Raw genomic sequence first — 19,963 nt, 5'->3', positions numbered from 1 at the left:
GACTCTTTAAAAAGTGAATTTGAAAACTGATATAGTGGTGAATTGAACTTAAGATTCGAAAATTAAGAACCTGAGAGAAACCAAAACTGACAGATTCACTCATCCCTAGTGCTTAGTGTTTAATATGCTTTCACCTAGGGCAATCTGAAATGAAATCAAAAGCAATCAAATGCATGACACAAAATGGAATGCTACTATGTAATATTGTGGTGGAAATGAATCTATTTATCACACTTTCATCTTCAACCCCCATCCCTACAGCCCTTCATTTTGCCCATTGTGAAATGTCCTGATAGCATTGGCTCTTGTGCACTTTACCCCACCTCGCAGAACTGTAATGGCTTCCCTTATGGGAAAATTACTGCAGCTCCTCTCCTGAAATTTGGCATAATTTGTACATGCAGAAAGCAGTGGCCTAGCGTTTGTGAAACCTGCCCCTCCAGGGATGCACCTATCAGACTATGGAGTGTATGATGTATATGTGTGTGGTGATGCAATGTTGCTGTTGCCGCAAGATCAAACGCAGGAAAAGCTTCCAATCCTTCTTGCACCATGGCACAAAAGTGCATGACATCTTTTTTTACCTTTCCTCTTTGCGTTTCCCTCAATCTGGACACTTCAATATCTTTGATAGTGTAAAATTATTTTTATTATTATGGTAAAGTTATTTTTTTTCCTAGGAGGGTGCGCCAATACAGCTCCTTTCCAAGGGTGCAAGGGAAAGGCACCTAGCAATAGACATCTGCTCATGCAAGGGGAGCACCCAGGTCCATAAGGTATGCAAGCAGAAGCTCAACAACCATCTGCCAGGGATGCTGTACTTGTTACAAGTTCCTGCACTGAGTTGCGGGTTGGTCTAAATGACTTCCAAGGTGCTTTCCAACTTTGTAATCCTATGATTTTGGGGGACAATGTGAGGCAAGATATAATCATTCAGAACAATGCCATATTTTTAGTGTCTTGCTGATGCTTTTTTTTAAAAAAAATATTGTTGCAGTTTTTCAACAAAATGTCTGGAAAGGATTTTAACATAGTTGGCTTGCAAACACATTTGAATAAATTTGTTTACAGGCTCTGCAGGGATTGCCCCTAACCTGTACATTTTTTACTTTTGCACAAAGTACCGAATTCTTGATGTCTGTTCATATTCCAGCTGTCTTGGTTTTCACAGTGGAGCAAAAAGTAAGCACCCACTTCCACCCCAAACCAACTCCATGGCCAATGCAGAGAACAGTGTCTAGACCAGGAGCGCACAGCTACTCTTCCCACATAACACCAACTAGGGCATTGTAACCTTTGGAATAATTTCTTGGGGCAAATTAATTTCAGCATACACTCAGCAATATTTCATACCTAGTTCCAATGTTTAAAAACCCACTAAACAGCACAAATATGCCTTTTGCAAAGAAAGCTCTTTTGCTGATCAGTGCCAATAAACATTTGACAGCTCACATGCCTCTTCTTCTGGTAAAGTCCCCGCCTTAGTCGAAGAGCTGTTTCCAACAATATCTCCTCCTCCTTCTCTTTCCTTTCCTCTAGCTCTTTTCCCACTTCCCTCTTCCTCCTGAACAGCCATTTACAGCAATGCAGCCATTGTTTATGAGGTTGGGACTGGCTGTCAGCCAATCAGAGCTGAGCAGCTGGGATATAATAGCCCAGGCGCCAGCCATTACAGAGGAAGGAGAAGACAGGTCATCAGTGACATCACCTCTCAGAAAGTAAGCAGGGGAAGGAGGAAGCATTGATTTAAATTTGGAGAGATGACTGGAAATTTGGACCATGAGGAGAAAGCGGTGCATCAGAGGACAATCTGGAACATATAAAAAGATGGCCAGGGAGCCACCATGAATACAACATCTAAAATGCTAAAAATAAGGCAGCTGGTGTCCTTTATATTGCTGCCAAATGATACATGCAGGATACGGTACAGACAGGTACACTGCTGTTGTTTAGTCCTTTAGTCGTGTCCGACTCTTCGTGACCCCATGGACCAGAGCACACCAGGCACTCCTGTCTTCCACTGCCTCCCGCAGTTTGGTCAAACTCATGCTGGTTGCTTCGAGAACACTGCTAAAGCATAGCATAGGCACACTGCTAAAGCATAGCTTTCCCTGCTTCCCCCAAAGAATTCAAGGAATTGTAGTTTGGTTCCCTGGAAAGAGGGAACATGTTAAACCACATTAAGCCTCTAATGTCAAGAATGTTCCAGGTGGAGTTTGTAGGCCAGGCCAAAGTTCAAGCAGACTATTTAACACAGGAGCAGGAGTTCAAACAAATTAGCAGGACCATGGACAGCTCCAAGTGGAGCTCTGTTGAACTGAACAGGAATTCAATGAGGCTTAGAAACACAGGGCCAAGGTGAGGTGAGGTGAAGCCATTTCAAGCATTATCCACCCTGCCCTTCCCAGTCTCAACGGTTACACAGTTGCCAGTCCCAGTTCACCACCAGCAGTACCACCATGGCTTCACCCATGCAGCCACCACTGATGTGCCCACTAATACTGTGCCTCACTGCCACTGCTGCATTGTAGCATCAGCATCAGTGAAGCTGTGGGCAAGGATTCAGTGGCAGTGGCAGTGGCAGTGGCAGAGCTGGCAGGAGCTCAGACACAATGGGAGGCAGGGAGGCATCCAGGCTCTGTGGGGCGGCCATGTCGGGGGGCGGCGGTGATGGGAAATTTTGTTCTACTGTCTGACTCAGATTCTGAAGACTCCCTGCAACAGAAGCACTGGAATAAATGTCTTAAAATCAGGTCACAACCCTTTAAAACATAGGAAGCCTCTCGGGGGGGGGGATGTAGCTTGCAACTCTGAATAGGCTGCTGACTATAACAATGGCAGGGATCAATGGGGTTTCATTGTAGCTTTGCTTACTAAATGTAAGTGAGATAATGCCATGCCAGATTAGATCACTGCCTGGGCAGACATCTTATCCAATGCAAACTGAAGATTTTCCAATGCAAATTACCTCCATCTGAATTACTGTGATTTGCATAGGGAACATTTTCCAATTCACCCCCCGCCCCTGCAATACGCACGTCACTCCTCCAACCTGGCTTTGCCAAGCCCCTCAACATCCTTCATGGGTGCTCAACAGCTTCGTCCAGTCTTTTCTCTGAGGTCTCTGCCCTCCCTCTCTACTGCCCCACAGGAGGGAGTGCAGGAGTCAGAAGTAGAGGAGCCAATTGCTGCTTGCTGAAAGAGATGGTTTAATAACATTAATATGCATGAGGTGAGGAGAAGGGAGTGTTCTCTGTATTAAATATTTACCACTCAAGCCTTTGCATGTCTTCTAGGAATTCTGAAGGTCTGAAATTATTGCTGAAGGGGGATTCCAGGGACACAGCAGAAGAATCCCAGAGTGCCTAGCCTTGGCTTCCCTTTGGCTGCAAGACCCCAGTGGCTGTGCAATGGATACTGCAAGTTGGGCTTTGCTCCCAGGTGCAGGTTTGAACACAGCCATCTCCCCACTGTAGTCGCCTGCCAGTACACAAGGGAGTCATTCTGTGGCTTGTGTTTCCTGAAGCCATCTGGTCTTCCTATGGTCCAAAAGCTCTGCAGGGTGCAGTGGAGACAGATTCCAAGTGAGGATTCCTTCTCCAAAGTGAGTGATGTAAGGGTCGCTTCTGAAGTGCAGGTGGTCATCATGACAGCCTCCACAGATGTGCTTCTGCAGCCCTACCCTGTCTAAGTCTCTGCAACCCTTTGCAGCTCAAGGGCTGCATTCCTTGTGGGCAATCTTCCAGAGATCACATGGATGGGGCCAGATGGAAAAGTGGGTGGAGCAACAGATAAAACTTTTACTCTTGTACAGTAGAGTACATCCCACCCATGCCAAAGCCAGAGGTTTCTACACACCTGCATCCACACACATCTATGTCCCATCCAGCAAGCTGCAAGCATTATCTCAGTTCAAGAATACATTCCAGCCAGTCAAAGGCTTTGGGAGAGACTTGAGAAAGAAAGCTGGTGAGGGGTGTATCTTGGGGAGGAGGCATGCACTAGGGACAGTGCATGCCTCCTCCGCAATTCTGATGATCTTCCATTCTGATGATTACCAGCCTTCCCAGCCAATGCTACTTGTTTTCCCCATCAGGTAAATGTACATCAACAAGCTAGAAATTAAATTAGGAAGCCTTAAGTGGGTAGGGAGTCTGGCAGACAATGGCTGCTTTTGAACATCATGCCATAGTTTAAAATGAATGCACTGAATCATAGAATCATAGAATCAAAGAGTTGGAAGAGACCACAAGGGCCATCGAGTCCAACCCCCTGCCAAGCAGGAAACACCATTAGAGCACTCCTGACATATGGTTGTCAAGCCTCTGCTTAAAGACCTCCAAAGAAGGAGACTCCACCACACTCCTTGGCAGCAAATTCCACTGTCAAACAGCTCTTACTGTCAGGAAGTTCTTCCTAATGTTTAGGTGGAATCTTCTTTCTTGTAGTTTGGATCCATTGCTCCGTGTCCGCTTCTCTGGAGCAGCAGAAAACAACCTTTCTCCCTCCTCTATGTGACATCCTTTTATATATTTGAACATGGCTATCATATCACCCCTTAACCTCCTCTTCTCCAGGTTAAACATGCCCAGCTCCCTTAGCCATTCCTCATAAGGCATCGTTTCCAGGCCTTTGACCATTTTGGTTGCCCTCCTCTGGACACGTTCCAGTTTGTCAGTGTCATTCTTGAACTGTGGTGCCCAGAACTGGACACAGTACTCCAGGTGAGGTCTGACCAGAGCAGAATACAGTGGCACTATTACTTCCCTTGATCTAGATGCTATACTCCTATTGATGAGGCTCAGAATTGCATTGGCTTTTTTAGCTGCCGCGTCACACTGTTGGCTCATGTCAAGTTTGTGGTCAACCAAGACTCCTAGATCCTTTTCACATGTACTGCTCTCAAGCCAGGTGTCACCCATCTTGTATTTGTGCCTCTCATTTTTTTTGCCCAATTGCAATACTTTACATTTCTCCCTGTTAAAATTCATCTTGTTTGTTTTTGCCCAGTTCTCTAATCTGTCAAGGTCGTTTTGAAGTGTGATCCTGTCCTCTGGGGTGTTAGCCACCCCTCCCAGTTTGGTGTCATCTGCAAATTTGATCAGGATGCCCTTGAGTCCATCATCCAAGTCGTTGATAAAGATGTTGAATAAGACTGGGTCCAAGACAGAACCCTTGGCACCCCACTAGTCACTCTTCTCCGGGATGAAGAGGAACAATTGATGAGCACCCTTTGGGTTCGGTCAGTCAGCCAGTTACATATCCACTGAGTGGTAGCATAGTCAAGACCGCATTTTACCAGCTTCTTTACAAGAATATCATGGGGCACCTTGTCAAATGCCTTGCTGCGTTCCCTTCATCTACCAGGCTTGTAATTCTGTCAAAAAACGAGATCAGGTTAGTCTGACATGACTTATTTTTCAGAAATCCATGCTGACTATTGGTGATCACAGCATTCCTTTCTAGGTGCTCACAGACTGTTTGCTTAATGATCTGCTCCAGAATCTTCCCTGGTATTGATGTCAGACTGACTGGGCGGTAATTATTTGGGTCCTCTCTTTTCCCCTTTTTGAAAATAGGGACAACATTTGCCCTCCTCCAGTCTGCCGGGACTTCGCCTGTTCTCCAGGAATTCTCAAAGATGACTGCCAGTGGTTCTGAGATCACATCTGCCAGTTCTTTTAATACTCTTGGATGCAGTTCATCTGGCCCTGGAGACTTGAATACATCTAAACTAGCCAAGTATTCTTGTACTATCTCCTTAGTTATTCTGGGCTGTGTTTCCTCTGCTGAATCATTTGCTCCAAATTCTTCAGGTCGGGCATTGTTTTCTTTATCGGAGAAGACTGAGGCAAAGAAGCCATTGAGGAGTTCAGCCCTTTCTGTGTCCCCTGTTTGCATTTCACCATCTTCTCCTCTGAGTGACCCCACTGTTTCTTTGTTCTTCCTTTTGCTATGAACATACCCATAAAAGCCTTTTTTGTTGCTTTTAACCTCTCTAGCAAGCCTGAGTTCATTCTGTGCTTTAGCTTTTCTGACTTTGTGTCTACACGTGGTGGCTATTTGTTTGAATTCCTCTTTGGTGGTTTCCCCCCTTTTCCATTTTTTTGTACACATCCTTTTTTAATCTTAACTCAGTTAAAAGTTCTTTAGATAGCCACCCTGGCTTCTTTAGGCACCTTCCATGTGGTTCCCAAGGAGGAGATTACAAACACTTTGTTCCTCCCTTGGCTTTTTAGGCCAGTGCAGGACTGCAGCCAAGCCAAGGTTTGCTTCAGCACGTCATCAAAACCTGAGATCATGGTTAAAAGCTCTCCCTGTTGGACACAGCCTGTAGCCATGGTTTTTGTCCTAAGGTTAAAAAGCAGGGAGGAAAGAGCTCTTCACTGGGGGCCAGCATGTTCGTGAGGTCATGGCAAGCTGTACTTTTCTAACCAGAGGGTCAGGTGGTCACCTTCTGCTTCCTCCTGTATGAACTCCTGGCTATCTACTGTTCTTTAGCAGAGTTTGTTGACTGAGAGATACTTCTCTTGGGGTGGAGAAATTGCACTGGAATGCAGAGAAGGAGCCTCTTTTAAAAAGGGGTAGTCAGTGATGGCTGGTGGCCAAGAGGACTGGTGAGACAGGGAAGGCAACTGGAGGTGGAATCAGAGCCAACAACAGGGAGAACCAGCTTCTTCTAGTTTTTGTCGCCATCCTCCTCCCTGCTGAGTTCTACAAGAGCCAACTCCTGGAGACTAAGGTGGAGGAGGCTGCCAGCCAGGGACACCCCTTGAACTAGTTGTAAGTAAGAAGGTGGGCAAGTGGGAGGTTACTGAGAATCAACTGGTGTTGGTGGGTCATCCTAATGGAATCTCAACTGGGGGTAATAAATGCCTCAAGAGTCATCAAGGTTATAACAGCTTAGTTTTACCAGGAATGAGATGCCTGTTTTCAGTGTTCCTGAATCTCATATTCACTGCTCTCTCCACCAACAAAATCCAAAAGGTGCTGAAGAATCACTCCCTATCCCCTGCACATTATTTGGGGCAAACCTATGTGTGCAAGGAGGCCCACTAGTGATAGAAGAATATATTTGTAGTTTTTTAATATATACTGTGTGTGTGTGTGTGTGTGTGTGTGTGTGTGTTTTCAGTGGAGGGGATTGTGTTTCTTTATTTCTCAGTTTTTCCTAATTATAATTATTTTTAATTTATTCCACTGGAGGAAATTTTATTTCTTATTCTCTTCCTTTATTTTGCTTTTGCTGCATGCACACCATGCATTGAAAGCAACCCCCTGTCCTGTTCCAAATATTGAGAAGTGGCATTTGCACCTCACAGAATGGCAATTCCCTGCACCTTTAACAAATTGGAGCTCCAATAATTCTGTGGGACTGAGGGAGGAATGTGCTTTAAATGTGTGTACACAGCCAGAGTATTTTCTGTGCCACTCACTTTGGTCCTGCCCACTTCCACCTTGGCATGGAACTCTCAGAAGCCTGGTCATATTTGAATCTGGCCCTTGGGATGAAAGAGGCTCCCCACCCCTGATATAAGAGTCTATTTCACCAAATGCATAATGCACCAAATGCATGCACAAACACACAGACACACGGTGATGGTGAAGTGGAATTGTAAGTGGTGTGGAAAATGAAATGCAAAAAGTACAGCTTGTGGCAACCTGCATTAGAACTAGAATGCATGCATGCATGCATGCATGCACGCAAAAAAATAACAACAACACCTCAGTGACCCTTTAAACAGCAGTGAGAGGTGATAAAACAACCAACTTGGCAATGCTTTGTTGATTAACATATGTAATGGGACAGGAAACCATTTTCTCTATTCAGACTCAAATGAGTAGAATTGAATTTACTGATATAAGTCAGCTATTCCACTTTAAAGCCTCCTTTGAAATTCCTTTGTTAAAGGGTGGCCACTTTAAGATCTGTGGGCTTCTCAGCATCCTGTTCAGTGGCCTTTTAAGTACAATGCTTGACTAAAAGGAGGCCCTTCCCAATTGTTTTCTAGCACTACCAAATGTTACAAAGCCAACCAGAGGCTCTCAGTTAATAGCTCTGTATTTTGACACAGCTTTTGACACTGGTGGCTTGCGCTTGTCCTCCCCAGATCAATAGTGCAAATGCTTGCCAGCTGTGGGTGCACAGTACTGTGAAAAATTGCTTGTTCTGAAGGACACCTCCCAGCATCCACCACTGCCAGGGCAAATGGTGATAAATAACTTGACCTGAGGATATGGACATCTGAGCATGTCTGGGAACTTCCTGCCAAACCCATTTTGAGTGTCCCCACAATCTGTGTAACACCCATGCATATGGGGAAGCCCCAGGGAAAGGCAGCATTACTCAGGAGCCTCTATGAAATCTATTGATTTCTCTTTTGCTTATCATCCCTTGAAAAGTGACTGATACGAAAGTCAAGAACAAGAAAGCTCTTTGATAGCCTAACAAGTTGGAAGTCAGACTGCAATGCATTTGAGGTATAAGGCTATTTGTTTCCCAGACTTAGGGAGGATTGGACAAGCACACACACACACAAACAAACAAACACACTCCCATACTTTAGGGAAATAATTACATCTATCAAGTTATTAATATGTCTTTCAATACCTAAACCATTGATTTATGTTACTGTATTAACATTTTGTATATTGCCAAGACTTCAGGACATAATTTTAATTCAAATCCCTGAAACTTTTCTAGGCTTCTTATAGAAATTCTATTTCTCTGCAGCTCCAAACTTTGGGCTCACCATTAGGATCAAGGAGTCAATATATTTTCCAGGGGGGAACTGTTGCTTTTCTCCCGACATGTTAGGACTTTGTTAGTGGTAGGGGTTTTTGTTTTTTGTTTTTTATTTTGGACAGCCTAGGTGGTTTTATTGTGCTGCTTAACTCAATTAAAATAAGTTTGGTTTCTTCTGACTGCCCAAGCAGATCCATTTTATACACAGGATGGGCTGCAAGCGCAGATCAGATGAGGCAGCCTCACTTTTTGCAGAGGCTGCCTATAAAATATTTAGTGAGCTGCCACAGGCAATTGCATTAAAGGAGGTAGTTAAACACCCCCTACCCGAGGGCACCCCCCCTGCCATGTAAATCAAACAAATTGGACTCTTTTCACAATTGACACACATGATTTTACTTATGGTGAATAATTTAGTATTAAAAAGTAGAGACACACTTTGCCCCATCTGTAATTTCTTTTCCTTTTATTCTTTTCCCTCACACTCCCTTCTCTACCGAGAGTTGGAGTGGTAGGGATGCCAGCCCTTCTCCTAATGTAGGAGGCGGCAAGAGGGGCATTTTGCTGCCTGGGTGACCCGTTAAAAAGATTCCCACTTCTTAATGGAAGAAGCCGCGTTCGCTCCGGAAACTCACCAAGTTGTCCATTTAAAATCCTAAGCAGGATTAACACTGAGGGAAAAGGCAGCTGGCCTCGATGAATTCCCTCCTGGCACCTTCAGTGGGCAATTGCACTTTTTAAATTAAGAGCTCTCCTTTAGTACAAAGTGGGTCAGGTTTTTTTTTAATAAAGGTTTTTACAGACCTGATTAATCTCCCTAGCATCTATGGGCATCCTCATAATCAGCGCCTTGTGGTTTATTGCCCCTGGGGCTAGGCTGATATGCTTGTTAGGCCTCAGCCCTTCTTCAAAGTTAACTAGATCAACTAGGTTACAAACTTCCCTTGCCAACCCAAGCCATGATGGCAGTGATACACAACCTCAACCATGGGCCTCCTCCTCACTGTTGTCTAGTGGTTACAGCAAAGGAGGGAGACTTTCCACCCTTATCTAAGAGCCCATTCCCTCAATGGCAATTTATCTGGGGTCACATGTTGACAGTGGGCAGAGCCAGAACAAATAATGGGAGGAACCACCTTATTTCTCCCTCTGGCACCCCATTATCTTGCTGTCTTCATCTCTACCCAGTGAGCTGGCAGGCAAAAGAAAGAGAGCACCCTTGCCACACATCTGCCCTGATCACAGGCAGAAGATCTTCCACCCCACCACCATCCCTCCATTCATTGCTGCATCTATTTTGGCTCCTCTCTTCTCCTTTCCCTCTGGACTCTCCTTACTCACATGAAATTAGCCTTAATCATACTCTGTCAGGCACAAACCATTCCTCCCAGCATCCTTTTTATTGTGCATTTCACACATAAGTAGACTTACAGGATAGTCCTTCAGACATTGCTACAGACAATTTCCTCTGGGGTCAACATTCTACCCCACCATACCATCGAAATCTCATTGGTAAATCTCATGCCTGAAGTGGCTGTCTCACTCTCCCTAATGGTAGGACTGCTCCTGTGTAGATGGAGGGTATTACACAAACTTCATCACAATTGAATGAACGCCCCCCCCCCCCCATAATGGTAGAACATGATTAAAATCCTCCTCTGTTAATTTTAATACACAGGCAGGCTGATCTAGGGCAAGGAGCTTCTAATTGTATTTGGGTCCCAAGACATTGAGAGCTTTCAAGATGAGCACCATAGCTGATGTGAGCCATGGTTGACTCCGCACTGGGGTAGCAATTGCTCTCAGGTGAAGAGCAGGAGCAGAAGGATGCAGATGATACTATGTGTGTGGAGTGGCACAAGGAAGAGGATGGGGGCCCTGTTTGTTTGTCTTTAGGAACTGGGGAGGGAAAGCAGTCCTGCCGGCTCCCTGTCAACCTCCATCCATAAAACTGAGGGGGCCCTTAGCAATGAGAAAGGGCACCAACCTGCTAGGATGAGAGACTGGTCAGCAGAGGAAGGAGCCAGGGGTGGCTGATCTCAGTCCCGTCACCCAGGACTAGGCACCACTTCTTCTGTTGTTCATGCCTCCAGTGAAGCATGCACCTCGAAGTGCAGCAAACCTTTAAGTACAACAATCTCTTAGTGAGAGAAAGTCACATGAATAGCATAGGTAGAATGCATCTCATCAAATTCTTAAGCTCCTTCCATTTTAGGGTTTGGCAGGTGATGTTGTGTGTCCCACCCCATGACAGATGACAACACAGGAAGTCTCACTCCTGAGAGCCATGATGTAATGCTTTGGAGTATCAGATTACCCCCTCTATGAAAATATCCATCATTCATGGTTTGGAAGCCTGCAGCCAATCTTGGAAGGTGCAAGCATGCCGTGTCTTGCTTTTAATGTTGGTAGGAGGGGCAAATCCATCTGTTGAGATATCTTTGTCACTTGCATCAAATCTTGGACTCCTGATGCCACTCATGAATTTTCTAATCTGTGGGATATAATCCACTGAGAGCAGTCAAGTACAACATTCCTTGTTTTCCGAGAGTGAACATGCAAGGGAATGCTTGGTCCAGCCAGATGAAACTTCCTGTTCCTCCTGGCCTGTTCCTTCCTTCCTTGTATGTGACTAGTGGGCGGGCATGACCTTTCCAAACCTGGTAAAAGGACAAGGCATGCTGCCACTCTCTCTCTTTTCCATCTTCCTTTCGTCCTGCAAACTTCCCGGAATGAACTGCTGGCTGCCCCAGGTCATCTCCCTTATGGGATAAACTTGTTAGTATAAGTTTGTAACTTTAAGCCTAACACCTGCCTTCAGGGATCACACTGTGCTCTGCCTGGTTGTGAGTAAACTTTCTTTTTATTGCTTATGAATAAGACCTTAGTGTCTTTATTCTTTTAGGAGGGATTCAAGGGGTCCTACCAGGATAATATTAGAACACATTTCAGTCTGGATAAACCAGATTGAATTGTGTATTGTCTTAAGAAACTCACATGAGTTTGCAACTAGTTTTCTGCTGTGTATAGGGGAATGTAAACTCTGCTAAGTAAAGGAACTTGCTAGCGCAAGTTAGGAAAGATATTTATAAACAATATATCCTCTCCTGCCACCCTGAACATTCCCACATAATCCTGTCCATGGCAATCTGTACCTATGTCAAGCCTGACCTGTACTGTTGCATGCCTTGAATAAAGCTAACTTTCTGACTCATACATGCCTCAGTCAGGATACTTGGAATGGGAGTGACATGACAACACATTTAATTGGCAGAAACATGGAATTTTGATGGGGCTCAGCCTCCTCCTTGATTTTTTTTGGGAGCCCTCAGCCCCCCTTCCCCCTAGATGGCTCTTTTCTTTTCTTTTCTTTTCTTTTGATACAGCTACAAGCTTGGTGGATCAGGGGAATGCTGTGCACATTGTGTATCTTGATTTCAGTGAAGACTTTGACAAAGTCCCCCATAATATTCGTGTATGGAAGCTGATAAAATGTAGACTGGATGAGGTTACTCTTAGGTTGATTTGTAGCTGGTTGGCTGACCAAAACCAAAGAGTGCTCAGTAATGGTTCCTAAACATCCTGGGGGAAAGTGACCAGTGGGGCTCATCAGGATTCTGTCCTGGGCACATTGTTGTTCAACATCTTTATAAATGACTTGGGTGAAAGAATTGAGGGGAAATTCATCAAATTTTCAGATGACACCAAACTGAGAGGGGTAGCTAATGCTACAGAAGACAGAATCAGAATTCAAAATGACCTTAATATGTTAGAGAACTGGGCCCAAGCTAACAAAATGAATTTCAATAGGCATAAATGTAAGGTTCTGCACTTAAACGAGATGAATCAGCTGCGCAAACATAAAATTGGAGGTACCTGGCTTGCCCGTAGTACATTTGAAAAGGATCTAGGAGTCTTAGTAGACCACAAGCTTAACATGAGTCAACTGTCTGATGCAGCAGGAAAAAAAGCTAATGCTTTTCTAGGCTGCACCAACAGAAGTATAATGTCCTAATCAAGGGAAGTAATAGTCCCACTCTATTCTGCCTTGGGCAGACCACACCTGGAATACTATGTCCAGTTCTGGGTGCAACAATTTAAGAAGGATTTTGACAAGCTGGAATGTGTGCACAGGAGGGCAACCAAGATGATTAAGGATCTGGAAATCAAGCCTTTTGAGGAATGCTTGAGGGAGCTGGGTGTGTTTAGCCTGGAAAAGAGGAGACTGAGAAAAGATATGATAGCCATATTCAGATATCTAAAGGGCTGTCACATGGAAGGTGGAACAAGCTTGCTTTTTCCTGCTCCAGAGGGTAGGACTCAAACCAATGGATTCAAGTTACAAGAAAGGAGATTCCGACTAAACATCAGAAACAACTCTCTGATGGCAAGAGCTGGGAAGGTGGTGGACTCTCCTTCCTTGGAGGTTTTTAAGCAGAGGTTGGATGGCCATTTGCCATTGATACTTTAGTTGAGATTCATGCATTGCAAGTGGTTGGAGTAAATGACCCTCAGGATCCCTTCCAACTATACAATTCTAGGATTCTATGTGATTACAAAATGTCTTCTATTTACCAGGAGACAGACTGAAGCTCAGTGGTTAAGCCCATGTTGTGCATGCTTAAGGTCTCTAGCTCAGTCCCTGACACCTGTAGCTAGAAATTAGCAGGTGATGTGAAAAAACCTCTTACCAATGCTCTGACTACTAATACTCTGATTAGCCATTGCGAAGAGAGAATAGATCAGGGGTCAGCAAACGTTTTTCAGCAGGGGGCTGGTCCACTGTCCCTCAGACCTTGTGGGCGGCCGGACTATATTTTGGAGGGGAAAAATGAACAAATTCCTATGCCCCACAAATAACCCAGAGATGCATTTTAAATAAAAGGACACATTCTACTCATGTAAAAACACGCTGATTTCTGGACTGTCCGCAGGCTGGATTTAGAAGGTGATTGGGCCAGATCTGGCCCCAGGCCTTAGTTTGCCTACCCATGGAATAAATTCTAAGGCCACTGTGTCTCAAGTCACATTTGCATACTGTGGTACACGCCGGGGGGGTGATATTATCCCAGTGTGCACTACCTGTTTGGTCTCTGCACTTCTACAACCCCTCTCAACTTGTATTCATAAAGCTGTCTTCAGTGCATATACTGTCAGCTGCATATATGCAATTGCTGTCTCAAATGCATGCGCCTTAGCTTCACTGAGAAGTACCAGTAAATGTGGTGAAATGTGGTGGTTTTCCTTTTGGACTGAAAAGGTGGTTCGGGGGAAAGCACATTGAAGAGCAACATTGCTCAAGAAACTACAGGATGGTTCTGTGTGACGTGTGTACACAGATTCAAAAACCAGGGGGGTGGGGAGTGCACTGGAGCCAGAGTAAATGGTAATGTGAAGACAGCCAAAGTTTATCATCTGCTCTTTGGCAGCACGCCGTCACTCCATTTTTCTCCATCAGTGGAGAGACACTGAAACAGAGAGTAAGGAGAAGCAGGCTAGCAGCAAGCACATTAAAATTGAAGACTCCCATGTTAGTCTATGTCAGGAGTGGAAATCCAAAAGCCACAACAGGGGAAATACATTCTTGAGACATTTTGGTTGGTCCTAACGCAGGTTCTTATTTATAATACGGTAAAAAAGCAAGGAGATCAAGGACAGAAATCAAGACCTCATTTTCACTGGCAGAGGCAATTCAAAAGCACAACTTTCAGATACATTGTTTTGGAGGGGGCTTCTAGGACTTCCCCTCCCCGCCCCCCCGTCGGAACTGCTTATCCTTGTATTTCTCTCCCCATATGTCCTGACGCTGATATTTTTTTCTGCTTCCTTAACTCTGCTGCTTGCTGCACGTGAGGTTTAATTCAGATGGGGCTAGAACAGTCGTAGTCAGTGCAAGACTTCTCCCCCAACCCCGTTTAACAGAATGAGCAGGCGGTCACTCCACAAAGGCAGGCAGCCACAGCCAAAGGAAATAACTCATTTCCAGGACAGGTGACAGTTAAAAAAAATGTTTTTAATGTAGTAATAACAATAACAACAACAACAACAACAACAAATAATGATAATGATATAATGATGATAATGATGATGATGATAATAATAATAATAATAATAATAATAATAATAATAATAATAGAAGAGAAGCACCCTGGCCCTCTTTCTTCTTTGACAAGCCGCCTCCGGGAGCTCTGGCAGCAAAAGGGCGAGCAAGGAGCGTGAGCGCTTCTCCTGCTAAACCAAATAAAATCCCTTTCAGGCTCGGAGATCTCGGAAGTGGGCGGGGCGGAGTCCTGCCGCCTCAGCCAATGGGAGGGCGGCCCGCTGGAAGGGTGTGGTCTGGGCGGCTCTATAATGTCATTGATAGTGCAAGAGCGCCGGCAGAGACAATAAGGGGAGCCGGGCTGGCGCGGTCACCTGCTGGTCTCCTCCTGCTCCTCGCCAACGCCGCCACCACCATAATCACCACCATGATGTCCATGAACAGCAAACAGGCGTTCAGCATGCACCCCATCCTGCACGAGCCCAAGTACACCCACCTCCACTCCAGCTCCGAGGCCATCCGGAGGGCTTGTTTGCCTGCCCCGCAGGTAAGGAACGGGTTCTACGGAAAGGGGATGGAGGTGGGGGAGAGAGGAAAGTGATGGTGGGAGCTAGTATTTCTGTGAAAGGATGTCGGTACCTGGATTCCTTGCTTCCTTTCTCCACCCCTGTGACCCACTCAGTTGGACTGGTTCCTTCTGATCCCCTAGACGGGAGCCTCTGCGAAGGTGCAGATCAAATTTCCAAGTCGGGGGTGCAGGAAGAGGGAAGAGAGGGGCGCGGGACATTTCGGGTGATGGGTGAGCCCGAAAGATAACTCGGGCAAAGTCTGGAAAGTCTGGAAAGAGGAAGGAAATCCGACGGCACTGTCCCGGCCCTTCCTGTTTACCCAAGCCCAGTCCTCCTCTCAAAAGTTGCGTGGCACAAATGAGGAGGGGAGACACGTGGAGGTAGGAAACGGTATACTTTCGGGAAAGAAGGGGGGGCAGGAAAGGTTCATTTGATATATCCCAGCAGCAAGGCGACCCAGCTAGGGTCGGAGGTGGTGGATAGGTGCCTGCTTTCCTTCTCTGGTTGCGTGCCTCTCTCTGAGCTCTGTCCATCTCTCTCCCCACCCCCTCGCAGCTGCAAAGTAACTTCTTCGCCGGCCTGGACGAGACTTTGCTGCGCGGGGCCGAGGCCCTGGCGGCGGTGGACATTGTCTCGCAGAAGAGCCACCCCTTCAAGCCGGACGCCACTTACCACACCATGAGCAGCGTCTCGGTCTCCTGCACGCCCACCTCGTCGTCGGTGCACCTGCACCACCCGTCGGTGCTGAGCGGCCACTCGCACCACGCTCACCATCACCACCATCACCACCAGCCTGCTCAGGGCCTGGATGGCGAGCTGCTGGAGCACCTCAACTCAGCCCTGCCGCTACCGGACGTGGGGGCAGCGCCCGCGCACCCCCACCCGCACGCCCACCTGCCGGCCCTCAATGCCATGGGCCACCCAGCGCACGGCCAGCCGCCCATGGGCATGGGCCACCACCCGCCCCACGGCCTGGCATCGCACACTGTCTTGGCCGGCCCGGAGACAGAGACGGACCCGCGGGAGCTGGAGTCCTTCGCCGAGCGCTTCAAGCAGCGGCGCATCAAGCTGGGCGTGACGCAGGCCGACGTGGGCTCCGCGTTGGCCAACCTCAAGATCCCCGGCGTCGGATGCCTCAGCCAGAGCACCATCTGCCGCTTCGAGTCGCTCACCCTCTCGCACAACAACATGGTGGCCCTCAAGCCCATCCTGGAAGCCTGGCTGGAGGAGGCGGAGCGGGCCCAGCGCGAGAAGATGGCCAAGCCCGAGGTGTACTCGACGGGAGACAAGAAGCGCAAGCGCACCTCCATCGCGGCACCGGAGAAGCGCTCGCTGGAGGCCTACTTCGCCGTCCAGCCACGGCCTTCGTCGGAGAAGATCGCCGCCATCGCCGAGAAGCTGGATCTGAAGAAGAACGTGGTGAGGGTCTGGTTTTGCAATCAAAGGCAGAAGCAGAAGCGCATGAAATTCTCCGCCGCTTATTGAGGAGAGAGGATGGGGAAAGGGAAGGAAGAGAGGAGGGGGATAGAAGGCAAAAAGGACGCCTAAAACGGAGGGACAATGATGAATCTAAAATTAAAAGGGGTGAAAACATCTCCCACGAGCATGGGGAGCTCTATAGCGCACCCTGTGTTGGACTTAATGGAACTCCCCTGGCCGAGGGGTAACGAAAGGCAGACACAACTCAACCAGCCCCATCCGAGAGAGAGATTGAGAGAGAAAGAAAGAGAGAGAGAATAAAGACTCTTTGTTTACTAAGTAAAAGAACAATGCAAATACTTCAATAGATATATACAGGAGTGAGGGGGGAAACCCCTATGCTACTGTACCATATTCCTGGTGAGTGAAAAAGTTGAGTCTTTTTCGTGGGTTTACTTTTTCTTTTCTTTTTTTAAATGAAAAAAGGGACTTCATATTTCCATCCCATTTCCATCCCTGTATTTTCAAGCAAACGAGATATGGAGGGGGGAAAGGAAGGAAGCTTGAAACCGAAAGCAAACAAACACTCCCTCTTTCCTCCCGAGTTCCAAAAGTTTGTTTGTTTTTTAACACTTTTTGCTGGCTTCTGTTCGATGAGATTTTTAAATTATTATTACTACTGCCCTTGCTCCCATTGGCTTACCTCTCCGGCACTCTTCACCCCATCCCAGACCCGGCTTCGCCTCGCATGCTTCAGCCTTCCGATCCTCTCCTTGCCCCACAGCAAAATCCAACCGCATTCTTTGCAATAAATCTTCTGTTCCTACCTCATCCTTTAAAAAAAAATAATTAAAAGGGGGGAGGGAGAGAAAAGAAGAGCAAATATCAAAGGAACCTGTCTGGCTGATTTGGAAAACCCGGTGATGGTGGAGAGAGCTTGATTTAAAATTTTGATTTGACTTCACTTGAACTATTTAATCCTGTATAATTTCACTGTACAACCAACAACAACAACAGCGCTTTGACAATCAAATCATTAAATATCGCCTTTATTATTCTTCAAACCTGTGGAATTGCGCTGGGGGGTGGATATGAATGTCGCAAGGGCAGAAGGAGCTCCTTGGTTTCTAACGCACAGCGCAATCCTACGCATCTCTACTTAGAAGTAAATCGTATTGAGTTCAATGGGACTTACTCCCAGGGAAGTGTGCAGATATTGTGACTTCAGGCTTCCCCTTTGCTTCGATGTTTTGAGTTTGTTATTATACAACAAGTCACGCTTTTTGTCGCCCCCACCTGGACCCCCCCTCTCATTTTTGTTTCTAGAATGCAACTATCCAAAAGATTGTTTTGTTTTCTGCGGGGTGTGAGGAAGGTAAAATATTCTGATTTATATGTCTTCTTCTTTTAAAAACCAAACACGGTGGTTAACAAAATTAATTATTAGCAAACAACTTCTTCCTCTGCAAAGATTTAACTTGGCACTTTCTAAAACAAAAACAAAAAAAAATTATTTCGTTTCGCTTTGCCTATGTAATAGCAAAATGGTCTCCATGTCACTGTTTTTTAAGGAAAGAAAATAGAAAGATTGTATTATTCGTTTGTGTGAGTGCGTGACGAATGAAATGATGTGTCCATGTATGCTACACAAGTTCAAATAAAACACGCACGTTTTACCTCACCCCGCTCCACGGCTTTGGATGATCTGGGCAGGAAAGGAATGTGAGTCCCGGGATCTAAGCACTACTCAGATCACCGCCCCCGTCCCCCCGCCCCCTGTTTACAAGCAAAGGTTCTTTATTCTATGTGTCTTGGATCGAGGAACTATTCCCCTCGATTTTTTAAAATGTTACAAAGTAGAACGCACAGCGCAAAATGCTGTTGAAAGGAAATAGCTATAGTGCAACCAAGAGATAGTTTCCCTCCACAATCAACTTGTCTTCCTTGTTGCTGCGCAGTAACTACTTCCTTTTGAAAAAACTCCTTTGGAACCTTCGTAGCTTACAAACCTCTGGCGTTGCTCTTCTCCTCCCCTTCCTCTTCGTAGTGTAGAATATTTTAGTTTTTGATTTTACTAGAAGTACTATGGATGTCCAACTCCGAGCCCAAGGATTGGATAAATAAATAGTCTAAATAGCGGGAGGGAGCAGGGGAGTTGCGGCTGATTTTAGTCTTTCTGGCTGCTTCCCCTAAAGTCTGGGGGGCTCCTTATTTGGGGGGGGGCAAAGAGTGCATGCAGTTATTATCTTCTATTTTCTCCTGAACCGGTGGCTTGGGACTTCCCACAATTACTGCGCGGCAGGGAAGGAGTAGCTGGGAGACGCAGAAAAATCAACGAAATATTTCATTACAGTCTACACATTGAGTTGTCAATAAACTCTTCTGAAGCTGAAATGCTTTCCATTAAGACTCTCCTAATGAGAAGCAGTCAACGGAAAACAGTCACCGATCTCTATAAGAGTTCTCATGGAGGCGGGTGGTTGGTTGGTTAGCGGTCCAGGTTGTGCCTGAGCTTCTGTAGTTGTTTTGAGTAGATAAGTTTGCAGGCTATTTATCTGAGAAAATATTATGGATCGATTCCGGTTTTGTTGAGAACTTAATTCGGTTTCAACAGGGATAGGAAGGGTGGGAGCGATTTTGGTCTGGCCTGCCTAGTTATTTCAAAGGATGGGCCCAGCCTATCTGGTTAAGGGGTCCTTTTAATTAGCGTTTTACTTGAATTAACAGAAAAAACAGGAATACTTAGAAAATTATTGTATATTTATCAAAAGATGCACACACACTCATACACACACAGCAGGCTCCAGAATGCCTCAGATTTCTGATGTAAGTTTGCTTTAGAGATATGGCATCTGCTTTGCATGCAAAAGCTCTTAGGTACCTCAAGCTGGGTTGCCAGAGACTCTAGGTTTGAAACCCGGGGAGACAGTGCCAGTAAGCTTGGACTGGTTAGGAAAGAGCCGTAACTACCTGGCTGGGCATCTCTTCTGCACGCGCAAGGCCCTGGAATCAACCCCCAACATCTCCCTGTAGGGCTGGGAGATATTCCATGTCTGAAATCCTACGGAGCCACTGCCAGTCAGTGTAGACAACTGTGGCTTCCTGTGATCTGGGCGCTTAACACTGAACGATGCGCTGTGAAGCAACCTGCTTGGTGTGCCTTATTATCTGCGGGGGTGCTTGTTTTAG

The 19,963-nt window shown here is 46.1% G+C and overlaps 1 protein-coding gene across 1 annotated transcript; it reads left to right on the top strand.

The window, feature by feature from the left end:
• Positions 1–717: 717 nt before the first annotated feature.
• LOC308468831 (brain-specific homeobox/POU domain protein 3-like) lies at positions 718–18,198 on the top strand. Its single transcript, XM_080991302.1, has 3 exons — positions 718–776; positions 15,003–15,333; positions 15,911–18,198. Exons 2-3 carry the CDS (start codon positions 15,052–15,054, stop codon positions 16,838–16,840), a joined length of 1,212 nt encoding a protein of 403 aa, XP_080847428.1. The 5' UTR covers positions 718–776; positions 15,003–15,051; the 3' UTR covers positions 16,841–18,198.
• Positions 18,199–19,963: the final 1,765 nt, after the last annotated feature.

Source organism: Podarcis pityusensis (genome assembly GCF_964106645.2).
Source record: "Podarcis pityusensis genome assembly, chromosome: Z".
Classification (NCBI taxonomy): Eukaryota; Metazoa; Chordata; class Lepidosauria; order Squamata; family Lacertidae; genus Podarcis; species Podarcis pityusensis.
Note: the sequence above shows the minus strand (reverse complement) of the source record. Positions and strands in the feature narration are given on the sequence as shown.